The following is a 13,358-nucleotide window of genomic DNA, read 5'->3' as shown; positions in this document are numbered from 1 at the left end:
TATATATATATTAGGGAATGGCACTTCTTGAGAAGGATGAAGAAGTGTGACCTTGTTGGAGGAAGTGTGTCACTGGGGGTGGGCTTTGAAGTTTCAAAAACCCAAGCCAGGCCCAGTGGTTCTCTATTCCTGCTGCCTGCATGCCTGCAGATCCAGATGTAGAACTTTCTTTCAGCCACTTCTCCAACACCATGTCCATCTTCATGCCTCCAAGCTTCCCACCATGATGACAATGGACTGAACCTCTGAAACTGTAAGCAAGCCCCAATTAAATGTCTTCCTTTATAACAGTTGCCGTGGTCATGGTGTCTCTTCACAGCTACAGAACAGTGACGAAGGCAGAGGGGTTCTATAGCCTTACATGGTAAGAAAGTAACAGAGTCAGGGCTAGAAATTCCCATCTGATTCCACAGCCACAGCAAAAGGCCATGCCACTCACGAGGCAGGCTGTTGGGTGTGTTATTCCCTCAGATAATGTGGCTGGGCTCCACTGAGGAATTTTAATGCCATAATCCAAAGAGGCAGCCAAGGATAAAGATTTTCAACTGATACAGATAGAAGAAAAATTACTTCCAGTTCCATCCCCACACCCACACAGTAAGTGCTTAGGGCCAAGCACACTTTGTATCCATTGCCCACCAGATATAACCAAGGTTGTGTGGGTGATGAACCGACCCACAAGACAGCAATGTTATGTCTCAACTTTCTCTACACTAATCATTTACAGACTGTTGACAGATATTTGATCCTGGGGTCAAGGTGAACATCCGCAGTTATATAACAAAACTCTATAAAACCTTTATCAATTGAGTGCGTGCCACTCTCGAGTCCTCTGCTATGGTGGACCACAGCCTAGGATGGTTTAGCACAATGAAGGTGCTCACCATAGCACTGCTTCTAGTCACCCTGCAGTATTCCCACGCCCTGAGTCCCACCAGCTGTGATGCTTCCGAGCCTTTGGCTGAGAAAGTTCTAGATCTGATCAATAAAGGGCGGAGGAACGGCTATGCTTTCCAGTTGCTGCGAGTCTCAGACGCTCACTTGGACACAGTGGTGAGAATGGCCAATGAGGCGCTGAGCTGGGAGGTCATGTGTGAAGGGGAAAAGGGACTGGAGTCCCTGAGCAGACTGCTTTGCAGAATTAAAGACATTCATCGTGCTTTCCTGTTTAGTTCCTGAGGCTTGCTCGAAATTGTTGGGTTTGGCTCTAAATTAATGTTTGCCATTGGCGTGTCATTGGTGATGCATCAGTCTATAAGGAGCTAGAAGTACTACGCTGAGCCCATGGACTACTGGGCACTTTGAAAACTAGAATAGCTGTGTATCTCAAGGAAACAAGAGTCTGCTAAGTGCACAGAGGCCAACTGGGTAAAATGGGACGTATTTTGTGACCACATGCCTGCAATTTAATTTATTGGAGCAATTTAATAACAGATTTCTTAATACCAAAAGGGAAAGATGCTGGTGGGTTTTGGAGGGTAGACGGGGTTTGAATGGTCTATCCTAGCACATTGTCTCCTCTAGGAGAGTGGGGAATCAGAAAGAGGTGTGTTGCGAAGTAACTGAGGAAGCAGGGAGGGAGTTACCGAAGTTCAGTGGGGTTCTGGAAAGGGTGGGATTCCGTGTGAAGCTGGAATAGAGTAGGGCTTATCTTGACACCATGCAAACTTGTTGCCTTCATTTAGATTATATGGTTGTTTAGAATGGATTTGATAGGCCAGTAGGGACTATAGAGAGATGCTGATTCTTCCCATTGCGGCAATAACAGTAACAACAACAATAGCCTCCATCTTCTCTGGTGATATGTATCAGGAAGCCAGGCCATGGACAACTGCAGACAACACATAAAGCAATTTATACTTTCTACAGCACAGGAGACACAGGACGGCAAAATGCAGAAGATGGGAACACAGGAACTTAAGACAAGCCATTTAATGATCGTCTCTACCACTCTAAGCTCTTTGTCACATGTGTTGGACACAGGACGAAAGAGCAAGGCGCTACTTCTGAATGATAGTTCAGAGAGGTGGGAGGAGGAGACACAATGAGGTCGAGGAGACAGAGGCAGGTAATGGGGACATGAACTAAGAAGCTGTTCCTGTATTCAGGAATTTGGAACTGAGGACTAGACTGAGGTGGCAGCAAAGAAAAGGAAGAGATAGGACACAAGAGACGCGTCATTGAAAAGCCGTCCAACCTGCTTGGTGATTGGCCAAAGCAAAGAAACTGATCAAAACAAGATCCATTCATCTTTTTCCTTGTTTATTTATCTTGGCTGCTCCTGTTGTTAATTTTAGCTCAGACTGGTCTTGAACTCCTGATCTTCCTGAGCTTTGGGGGTCCTAGGTATGAGCCCTGGGCCTATGCAATTTACATTTGTAGAGCCAGAACCCAAGTAAAAAATTAAGGAAGCCACTGAGGAGGATGAGGAAGTCCAGGGAGATGGAGCGAAAGTGAACAAGTTTAGCTCCAGACAAGATTAAGGAGGGAAAGCCAGTTCAGGAACAGAGGACAGGACCACAAATACAGACCAGAGAAGGCAGTGGCTGCTGTCACTCTGAACTCCAGGCTTGCATTTCCAATACTTCTACTTAAGCCAACAGGGCCATTTAGTGACAGCTTTATAAAGGAGAAAGAAGAAACATCCTGATCCTTAAGGAGAGGATTTAGAAATCACTATTTGAAGCTGTTTATTCAAATACGTAGATTAGAGGACACAAGAGAATATCTGCAGAGATTGGATATGCCAAGAAATTTTGTTTAAGAAAGGCGATTGCTGCCGTGCATAGTGATGCATGCCTGTGACCTCAGCACTTGGGAGTGGGAAGCAGGACGCTCAATTCCAAGCCAGCCTGGGTTTTCACATCTGTTCTTTTTTTATTATTAATTTATTTGTTTATTAAAGATTTCTGCCTCCTCCCCGCCACCGCCTCCCATTTCCCTCCTTCTCTCCCAATCAAGTCCCCCTCCCTCATCAGCCCAAAGATCAATCAGGGTTCCCTGCCCCGTGGGAAGTCCAAGGACCTCTCACTTCCTTCCAGGTCTAGTAAGGTGAGCATCCAAACTGCCTAGGCTCCCACCAAGCCAGTATGTGCAGTAGGATCAAAACCCATTGCCATTGTTCTTGACTTCTCAGCAGTCCTCATTGTCCGCTATGTTCAGCGAGTCCAGTTTTATCCCATGCTTTTTCAGACCTGGGCCAGCTGGCCTTGGTGGGTTCCCGATAGAACATCCCCATTGTCTCAGTGTGGTCCTGAGTTCCTTGCTCGTCCTCTCTCTCCTTCTGCTCCTGATTTGGACCTTGGGGTTGTAGTCCGGTGCTCCAATGTGGGACTCTGTCACTGTCTCCTTTCATCGCGTGATGAAGGTTAATATCCAGGAGGATGCCTATATGTTTTTCTTTGGGTTCACCTTCTTATTTAGCTTCTCTAGGATCACAAATTATAGGCTCAATGTCCTTTATTTATGGCTAGAAACCAAATATGAGTGAGTACATCCCATGTTCCTCTTTTTGGGTCTGGCTTACTTCACTCAGGATAGTGTTTTCTATTTCCGTCCATTTGTTTGCAAAATTCAAGAAGTCATTGTTTTTTACTGCCGAGAAGTACTCTAATATGTATATATTCCATACTTTCTTCATTCATTCTTCCACTGAAGGGCATCTAGGTTGTTTCCAGGTTCTGGCTATTACAAACAATGCTGCTATAAACATAGTAGAGCATATACTTTTGTTGTATGATAGGGCATCTCACATCTGTTCTTAAAAAGGAAAGAGAAGGAGCAAGGGACAGAAAGAGGAAAGGGGAAGAGAATAGAGGGAAATGGAGGGGAGGGGAGGTAAAGGAAAAGAAAGGAAGGAAATGGAAGGGAAGAAATTCCTATCATTAAAAACAAAAACAAACCAAAACAATAAATCTCTGGATTCTCACATCCTACTGACCCGGTCCTTCCTTGTCATCCTTAGGGAAATGCCACAGTCTACTACTTTGTCCTAGACGTGAAAGAATCTGACTGTTGGGTCCTATCCACAAAATCCGAAAATGACTGTCTTGAAGCTTCACGGCAAACTGAAATTGTAAGTAACTAGGACCGCTGCTATTTCTTCTATGCACTCCGCTCACTCAGTGGAGCCACATGGAAGCTAGAAAAAGCTGCTTATGTATGAAGATGACGTCAGCCTTAAATAGTACTCCCTTAAGAACCATTCTCGGAAACCCCGTTATAGAAAGTCAGAAGGGCTTGTGGCCTCCCCAGGAGAGCATCAGCAGCTACGAGCCTTGGGCAAATCCCCAATCATCTTACACTTCAGTCTCCTCAACTGGAACGCCCATGTCATTTCCAGACCCACAGTCTATGAATGTATGAACTGGGAACTGTATGCTTTGAAGAGTGATCGGTCCTGTTAGCAGTGACAGCCAGGGTTGCAGCGAGGAACACGGCCTTGCTGTGCATGCTGGCCCTGGTTACTGAGGCCAGTCTCCCTGTCACAGGGGACAGCACAAGGGATCAGCAGACATGGGATGTCAGGGCCAGAAGAGTTTTGCACATCGAGGGTCCCTAGTTCTGTCTCCTATGATAATGTTTGGGAAGTGGTCACGACCCATTTAAACAGTTGCTCTCACCAGGGTTTGGCATGCCAAAGGTGTGCAGCACACGGAGCAGGCTGAAAAGGCCGCTCTGGGACAAGACAAGTGGACGAATTCCCAAATACACGTTACGTAAGACGATGTAACATGGCCTTGGTATTCTGTCATAGGCCCTCTGTGCACATGGTTCCGTAAGGGCTTAAAATCGCCTTGTTTTGCAGGTGATTGGACAATGTAAGGTCATAGCTACAAGATACTCTAATGAGTCTCAAGACTTTAGAGTGAACAACTATAACTGCACCACGAGCTCTGGTAAGGTCGTCTGCCGAATTGCTCATTCCAGATTAACATAGAACTCGATCATATGGTGGTGTTCGTAATGGAATACACGGTAGCCATCAGAGAAGGCCGCAGCCCTTCCCTTCTCCATTCGTACTCACTGCTGAAATAGATGACACCCCACCCTGGCATACATCATTTAAAGAGATTTAATATTTAAACAAAGAGACTTAAAGAGGCAACACACCCCACTAAAGAGATTTAGCTCTGAGTTTCGGCCGGCTGGAAGTTCAAGCTTCCTTATTTGCCTGTTGCCTCAAAGTCAACACTGTTGGAATGGAATCGTGTCTTTATTGTGTCTAGATTTTGTTTTCAAGGTCATGAACTTCTGCCAGCCCAGATATGTTATCTCCAAATAATTGTGGCTTGGGGAGGTCGTGTAACCTCTTTAGGTTTTTCTCATTTAGGATTCTTGTTGGAATCAAATAGAATGTGTCGTCTTCACAGAATCCTTAACACTTGGTAAGAACTGGCTTCGACAGTTAGACATTCTCTATCACTCCACAGTGTACAGAGTGGTTATATATTGTGTTATGTCATGCATTGGTCATTGTTTAACCTCACACAAGACTATGAATAATCATCATAAAACTTTCTATTTTAGAGATAAAACTAACTGGATCTGGCAAAGATTCCAATGTGTGTTCTCAGAAGCAAAGGAGACATGATAGAAATGACTATAGCTACATCTCTACAGCATTGGTTCCAGAGTCCAGACTCCTATTTATTTTTTTGAAAGACTTAGTTTCAGAAGAACAGATTTCAGCATGATTGAATGTAGGCAACAAGCCAGCAGCTTCTACAGGAAGTTGTTTAAAGAAAGAAAGAAGCAAGGCATGGTGGTACAGGCCTGCCCTCCAGCAGTCAGGAGGCCAAGGTGTGAGTTTGAGGCCAGCTACAGAGTGACTCCCTATGGTTGTAAAGACAGGAGAGAGCTGGGCAGTAGTGGTGCTTTAGTCCTAGCACTTGGGAGGCAAAGGCAATCTCAGTGAGTTTGAGGCCAGCCTGGTCTACAGAATGAGTTCCAGGACAGTCAGGGCTACACATAGAAATCCTGTATGAAAACCAAAAAATAAAAAAGAAAGAAAAGAAAGAAGAAAGGGGAGAGAGAGGAAAAGAAAGAGGCTGCTGGATCCTTTTCTATACCTTTAATTTAAAGCTCACTCCTTGACAAAGATAGGAAGTTATGAAGTCCGGAGTGGGCAAGGCATCATGGGTAGAGGTCCCAACAAGTACCAGCAGGCAGGGACAGCCTGGTGTCTGTGCAGCTTGATTGACTGATCTTGACACGTTACTTTAAGCATCAGTTCTTCTGTCTGTAATACAGAACCTAGTGTCCCCTGCACATCACACTTACATGAGCTGTATTCAGACCTGGTCCTCTGACACCGTGGCCTCACCCTCTTTCTTCTTCTTCAGTCTCCTCAGCCCTGAGCAACACCAAAGACAGCCCTGTGCTCCTGGAATACCTTGGAGAGTCCGAGGTTCACAGACAACAAGCCCATAATGCCCTGGACAAGTACAAAAAGGAGAACGATGGCTTTGACTCTTTTCGAGTGGACCGAGTAGAGAGGGTTATAAAAGCGGTGAGTTTTCCCTGCTCCCACCTGGTGCGGGGAGCTGAGGGGCACACACTGTCTACCTGCCTCACCTGGCCAGCCGCCTTTCTGACAGTTACAGCCTTCGATGCTCGGCCACCAGCAAGGCCAATGCACAGCTTTTCTACAACTTCTTTTGCTTGAGAGAGAGAAGAACGAGGATACACTGAACATCTGAAAGGAAAAAGAAAAGAATCCAAAGGAAAGGCAAGAGCATGATGGGATTATTTGAGCACTGAAAAACCATCCAATTTTAGCCTTCTTATATTATGGTTAGAATACTGAGGCTCAAAAAAAAAAACAAAAACAAACAAACAAACAAAAAATCCTCACCATAACCAGCATTGTCATTGATGCTGCCTCACAGACTACGAATTCTAGTGCCTCCCACACAGAACTGTCTGGTAGAACAGCTGGTTGATGCTTGGCTTTTGCTTTTCATATTTTAAAGATTTTTTATTTGCATCTGTGTGTGTGTGTTTGCTTGCATATATGTACGGGCACTTTGTGTGTGCTCTGCCCCCAGAGGCCAGAAGAGAGTACTGGATCTCCTGCTGTGGGTACTGGGATTTGAACTCATGTCCTTTGAAAGAGCAGCAGGTACTCTTAACAACCGCAGTATTTCTCTAGCCCAGCCAAATGTCTTGGAAAGGGTAACTCGAATAGGTCATGGTGTTTGATACATGTAATGTGGTTTGCTATGAAGAGTGTTCTGGACTCACGTGTATTGGCAAGAGAGAAAAAGTAAGTTGCAGACCGCTACTGAGCTTATGAGCCCATGCAAATGAAATATTTAAATATCTAAATATCCCTACATGTGGAAAAGCCTAGAAGAAGAAACACATCAAAGCAATGGCAATGGGGTTGAGGAGAATGTTCACACGTTGAGAGCACTCATGGTTCTTCTAGAGGACCTAGGTTGGCTTCCCAGAATCCACATGGTTGCTCACAGCCATCTGTAACTCTTATTCCATAAGATCTGATACCCTCTTTTGAACTCCTTGGACACTGCATGTACACGGAGCACAGTCACACATGAAGGAAAAACACCCCCCCACACACAAAAAAACATAAATAAAATGGAAAAAGAAAACAGTAGCAGAGACACCCCCCAAGAATGAGGGTCTGGGCTCAGGGAGGGTGTGTTTCCCTACAGTGCTTATGCTTGTATATTAGAGTTTCTGCAAAATGGCGATCTCTTATCACCGAAGTCATAGATTTTTCGAAAGCAGAAGCCATAGAAAAATAGCATGCATTTTAATTTTAATTCCCATAGTGCTTTGTGAGATATTGAATTATTATTAGCATCTACTGCTTTTCCTCTTAATTTTTTTCTGCTCCTGAAACTCTGCTGATTCCTCTGTTCTAGAGAGGAGGGGAAAGAACCAATTACTATGTGAACTTCTCTATGCGGAACTGTTCTACACAGTATTTCCACAGAAGGCCTCCAGTAAGTATGACACACACCTGTGAAACATGCCATTTAGACAGTGAACACTACTCAAAGGGGCTCTTTCCTGTCAAATGTTCCCTTACCAACACTGGCACCACCACTGCAGAAGGTAAGCGCTCATGCTTTCTCTGGTTTGCAGATGGGAAAATAGTTTTACCATATACATGATGTTGTATACATACACCTGAAATTGAGTTGTCAATTCATCAAGACCAAAGGCTTAGTGAACTAATAACCAGCAGGTACTAGGGCCATCAACAACCATGAATCAACCCCCATGGGTATGGCAAATGACAAGAGAAGAAGTGACCCTGGTTCCTGCCCTGGTTCACAGCTGAGCTTGGGTTAGAATCCAGGTCTGTCCAGCAGGACCTCATCCCTGATCAAACTGACCCGTTATCTGCCGGAAGATCTTACCAGAAATACTGGGTATCTCTGCCCCTTAGGCATTGCTTAGCAGGTATCCGGTCACAGTGATGAGAAAGTGGCTAACACATTTACAGCGCCTCTCCACCCACTGTCTACTGAGCTTCTCCTGAAGCCGCTGAAGCCATGAAAGTGTCTGGCTCTGCTACCCCAGAATAAGGAGGCCTGAAATCTCTTTTTGTTTTGGTGGTTTGTTTGTATGTTTGTTTTCTAGACAGGTTGCTTTGTGTATTTCTGGCTGTCCTTGAATTTATGTTCTAAATTCAAGTGTAGCCTCGAACTCAGAAAGAGTGAAGTGCTCAGATTGAAGGGGTGCTCCACCACTCACCTAGAAAGACCTGGAATCTAAACCATTTGCCTGTACACTCTTAGCCAGGAAGTGTCAGGAAATAGGAACTCTGTTCCAACCTCAACTCCAGGGCTTGTCCAAAAGGAAGACACAGACCTGGTCACTTTCCTCGATCTTCACTCCCCTATACTCAGACACGCGCACATTCACTGTACACGCACTGACATACACTAACAGGCATCTTTTTTCACAGGTCTTTGGATTCTGCAGAGCAGTTTTGTCCTACAACGTAGATGCCACCGACCTGGAAACCCCAGAAAACATTGACATAAACTGTGAAGTCTTCGACTTTGAGGTAGGCTGGCTGAGCATCCTTTGTCATGAGCAGGACCAAGCTAAGTGATCATTTCTGATACATTATACATTTGACTCATTTGGCTGTTATGACGTGTGTGTGTGTGTGTGTGTGTGTGTGAGAGAGAGAGAGAGAGACAGAGACAGAGACAGAGAGATAGAGATAGAGATAGAGATAGAGATAGAGACAGAGTAGGCTTGTGTTATCAAGAACATGGCTCTATAGGTTTTATTTATTTTTATTTTATTTCATTTTTTTGGTTTTGTCTTTTTGTTTATTTTTCTTCTTTTGAGACAAAGCCACACTTTGTAGCATTGATTGGTCTGGAACTCAGTATGGAAACCAAGCTGACCTCAAATACCTAGAGATCTGCCTACCTCTGACTCTCAAATGCTAGGATTAGAGGTGTGCACTGTCACACCCAGCCGTATGTAACACCACCATGCCCAACCATAGATTTATTTCTAAGTTAAAGTCTGTTGGTGTAAAACTGTGATTCCAACATGTGGGAAGCGAGATAGAAGAATAGCCAAGTTCAATGCCAGCCTGAGTTACAGAGAAAGACTCTGGGTTTTTTCTTTATTTGTTTTGTTTTGTTTTTTTAAAGAAAGAGCTCAAGTTCAGGGTTTGGAGACTAATTGTCCTCTGAAAGAGTGACTATATTCTGGAAGTGTGTCTTTGAAAAACAAAAACAAACAAGCAAACAAACAAAAAAAGCTGGACAGAGTGGCACACACCTGAAATTCCAGCACTTGGGAGGCAGAAGTGAGCAGATCCCTGTGAGTTCAAGGTCAGCTTGGTCTACAGGGTGAGCCAAGGTTAAACAGAGAAGCCTTGTCTTGAAAATCAAAACAAAACAACAACAACAACAAAAGGTGTGCCTGTCTGTCCTCCAAGAAGAGTGTCTGGGGGGCTGGAGAGATGGCTCAGTGGTTAAGAGCATTGCCTGCTCTTCCAAAGGTCCTGAGTTCAATTCCCGGCAACCATCTGTAATGAGGTCTGGTGCCCTCTTCTGGCCTGTAGACATACACACAGACAGAATATTGTATGCATAATAAGTAAATATAAAAAAAAGAAGAGTGTCTTGGGATTGAGCTGGGAATGTCATATTCATCATAAGATGCTAGTTTAATAGACAGGTACCATTCCTTGATAGAGTTTCATCACTTTTCATTGAAATGAGAAAAACAAGACAGGGATTTTCTGTGTTTAGCCCTGGTTGTCCTAGAACTTGCTCTGTAGACCAGGCTGGTCTCAAAATCACTAAGATCTGCCTGTCTCTGCCTTCTTAGTGCTGGGATCCAAGGCATGCACCACCATTGCCTGGCAAGAATAATATATATATATTTTTAACGAAACAGCATCCAAAGGACCACCGTTACTTTTGAGATTATCTTTCTAACTTGTCAAAATAGTACTCTTCTTGGGAAATAATCATGCTATTCAGTGACAGTTTTTCTTTGTATTTTAAATGTAATCTGGCTAGAAAAATATTTAAGAACTGGGCTGGTAAGACTGGCTTGACAGGGTTCAATTCCTAGCCCTTCCCATAGTAGCTCACAGCTGTTTGTACCTCCAGTTCCAGGGGATCTGATGCCCTCTTCTGGCCGCCACTGGCACTGCACACACACACAGCACACAAACATAGATGCAGGCAAAAGCCCACACATATAAAATAATAAATTCTTAAAAATTTGAAGAGAGCCGGGCGGTGGTGGCGCACACCTTTAATCCCAGCACTCAGGAGGCAGAGGCAGGCGGATCTCTGTGAGTTCGAAACCTGCCTGGTCTACAAGAGCTAGTTCCAGGACAGGCTCCAAAGCCACAGAGAAACCCTGTCTCAAAAAAAAAAAAAAAAAAAAACAAAACAAAACAAAAAAATTCGAAGAGTTTCTTTTGGTATCCTACTTCTTCCACTGATTTGTGAAAACTTTGAGAGCCTCTGGTCTAAGTCAAGCCTAACATCTAACTTCTTACATAATTATATTCACTTTGCTGTGTCTTTTAGCAGGCTAGAAATGCGAGTGACATAAAACCCCACTGGGGCCGTGAGCATTCTCCTTTTGGCAAATACCCACGTGGTCCTCATGGTCGTGAGCATCATGGACCCCCTCCTCACGGACCCCCTCCACATGGACACCCTCCACATGGACACCCTCCTCATGGACACCCTCCTCATGGACACCCTCCACATGGACACCCTCCTCATGGACACCCTCCTCATGGACACCCTCCTCATGGACACCCTCCTCATGGACACCCTCCTCATGGACACCCTCCTCCCGGACACGATTTCCATGACTATGGACCCTGTGATCCACCCTCCAATGATCAAGAACACAACGGGCCACCGCATCATCGGGGCCATGGTCCACCACACCATCGGGGCCATGGTCCACCACACCATCGGGGCCATGGTCCACCACATGGCCACTCAGGGAAAAGGGGTAAAGGGTTCCCTCCTTTCCACCATCCACAAGTCGGAAGTATCTACCGACTCCCTCCACTAAATGCAGGTGAAGTTCTGGCTATGCCTGAAGCCAATTTCCCCAGCAACTCAATGTCGAATTGCAAGAATCCCCTACAACCAGAGATCCAACCCTTCCCCGAGGTAGCCTCGGAGTCATGTCCAGGGAAATTCAAGAGTGAATTTCCACAAATTTCTAAGTTTTTTGCAAATATGCCTCCAAAATAAAACCTGATATCTTGATGTGGGGGAAAGAGACAAGTTCTGAATAAATAAAAATGTGAACAGTAAGAAATGAAAAGTGTGGTTATTCTAACTTTATTTTCCTACTTAGCGAAGTGTAGGAAAGAAGCTGGCAGAAGACAGACAGACAGATGGAATGAGACGAAGGACATCAGTGCTATGAGCCAGGGTTGCATTCTGTCACTGGACACTGCATGAGATGGGGCAGATCTCTAGCACTCGGAATTCCTCTCTTTCTCGGGTTAGCTCCCTAATCCTAGAGTCTCTGCTCACACCTATGCGATAGGTGGGTGAGTTAGCTACACTGCGGTTACAGCGATACAATACCATGACCAAGAGATCTTGCAAAAGCATTTGTTTTGTCTCGTGGTTCCAGGGAGATGAGAGTCCATCGTGGTGGGGAGGCCTGGCAGCAAATGATAGGCATGGCAGGTGACAGGAACTGGAAGCTGAGAGCTCACATCACAAGCACAAAGCAGAAAGAACTAGAAGCGACATGGGCTTTTAATCTCAAAGGTCACCTGACCTGCCCCCTCTGGCAAGGCATACCCCCTAAAAGAATCTCCAGAAAAAAAAACCACAAACTGGGGACCCAATGTTCAAGTATCAGCCTATGGGGACATTCTCAATCAAACCAGACATGCCAAGAAAGGATACATTTTTTAAGAAGACTGCTATAAAGGCCACTCACAATGTCTTCCAGTGAATGTTATCAAATTCCATTATAAAGCACTTAATAAAACTGGCTATAAGCTGCAAAGAAATTTTTAACATAATCAGGAACAAAATTTCAGATGTTCAAGAAATGGCTTTCATGTTCCACCTGATCCCCGTTCACACAGGCACTCTCTAGGACTAAGGGGGCACTAAACCTGGTCCTCCCTGCAGTCGCTGCTGTTTCTGGTTCTGAGTCTCCACTGAAAGCATCCACAGTGATCCGATTCCTTCAGGAAAATGTACCTTACTCACTTCCTCACCCTCCCATCTGCTAGCTCCTCTTTTCCTTCTGCTCAACCTGGAAACTTATCTATGGCGAAGAAGTATGAAGGTATCTTTATACTCTAAGAGCCTGGAACATTTGCGGGGCCTCACAGCTAGAGTTAATGATACACCTTGAAGTCTCTTAAGTCCTAAGACTGCTGTCGTCCTGTGCACTCAGGGTGTTTGTTTGATTTGCCTTCTTGAGTACAGTCAGCAACCGACCTTACTTGCCTTAGATTTCCCATGTCAGATTTTACAACTTAAGCTAACACAAAACTGTAATCTTAAATTATGTACTCTTCCACGTTCCCGATACAATGTAATGCGTGTGTGTGTGTGTGTGTGTGTGTGTGTGTGCACATGTGTTATGATAATCATTTGCTGAAAACAGCGAATAGGCTGAAGGGGGCTTAATAAAATGAGTCTCAAGCATAAATGTTGAAGGTAACACGGATATTGCTCGATAGCGTGTGTTGTTAGTTGTCTGGGTCACTTTGATGTAGGAGAAGCTTGAAGGGGAAACACTGATGCTGTAAAGGATTTACAAATAAACATTCTTCAGGAAGTAGAATTGAGTTGAAGGAGCGCTGCCTCTGATACAACCGCAAGGTTAGTGTACTG

General features: G+C 44.7%; 1 protein-coding gene across 2 annotated transcripts; it reads left to right on the top strand.

Moving 5' to 3' along the window:
* The first annotated feature begins 808 nt into the window (after nt 1–808).
* Nucleotides 809–11,808, top strand: Hrg (histidine rich glycoprotein). 2 transcript variants are annotated; one of them, XM_050146503.1, is made up of 7 exons: nt 809–1,053; nt 3,965–4,075; nt 4,808–4,898; nt 6,345–6,511; nt 7,893–7,973; nt 8,945–9,046; nt 11,058–11,808. In XM_050146503.1, the coding sequence occupies exons 1-7, from the start codon at nt 838–840 to the stop codon at nt 11,739–11,741; spliced, it is 1,452 nt and encodes a 483-aa protein (XP_050002460.1). In that variant the 5' UTR covers nt 809–837; the 3' UTR covers nt 11,742–11,808. The 2 variants fall into 2 exon arrangements, with proteins under 2 accessions (XP_050002460.1, XP_050002459.1); XM_050146502.1 differs by having other exon boundaries at nt 11,055–11,808.
* Nucleotides 11,809–13,358: the final 1,550 nt, after the last annotated feature.

The sequence above is a fragment of the Alexandromys fortis genome, unplaced genomic scaffold (assembly GCF_014885135.2).
Source record: "Alexandromys fortis isolate MF-2015 unplaced genomic scaffold, M_Fortis_MF-2015_v1.1 scaffold_56, whole genome shotgun sequence".
In the NCBI taxonomy this organism is placed as follows: Eukaryota; Metazoa; Chordata; class Mammalia; order Rodentia; family Cricetidae; genus Alexandromys; species Alexandromys fortis.
This window is presented reverse-complemented; position numbering and strand designations above follow the sequence as displayed.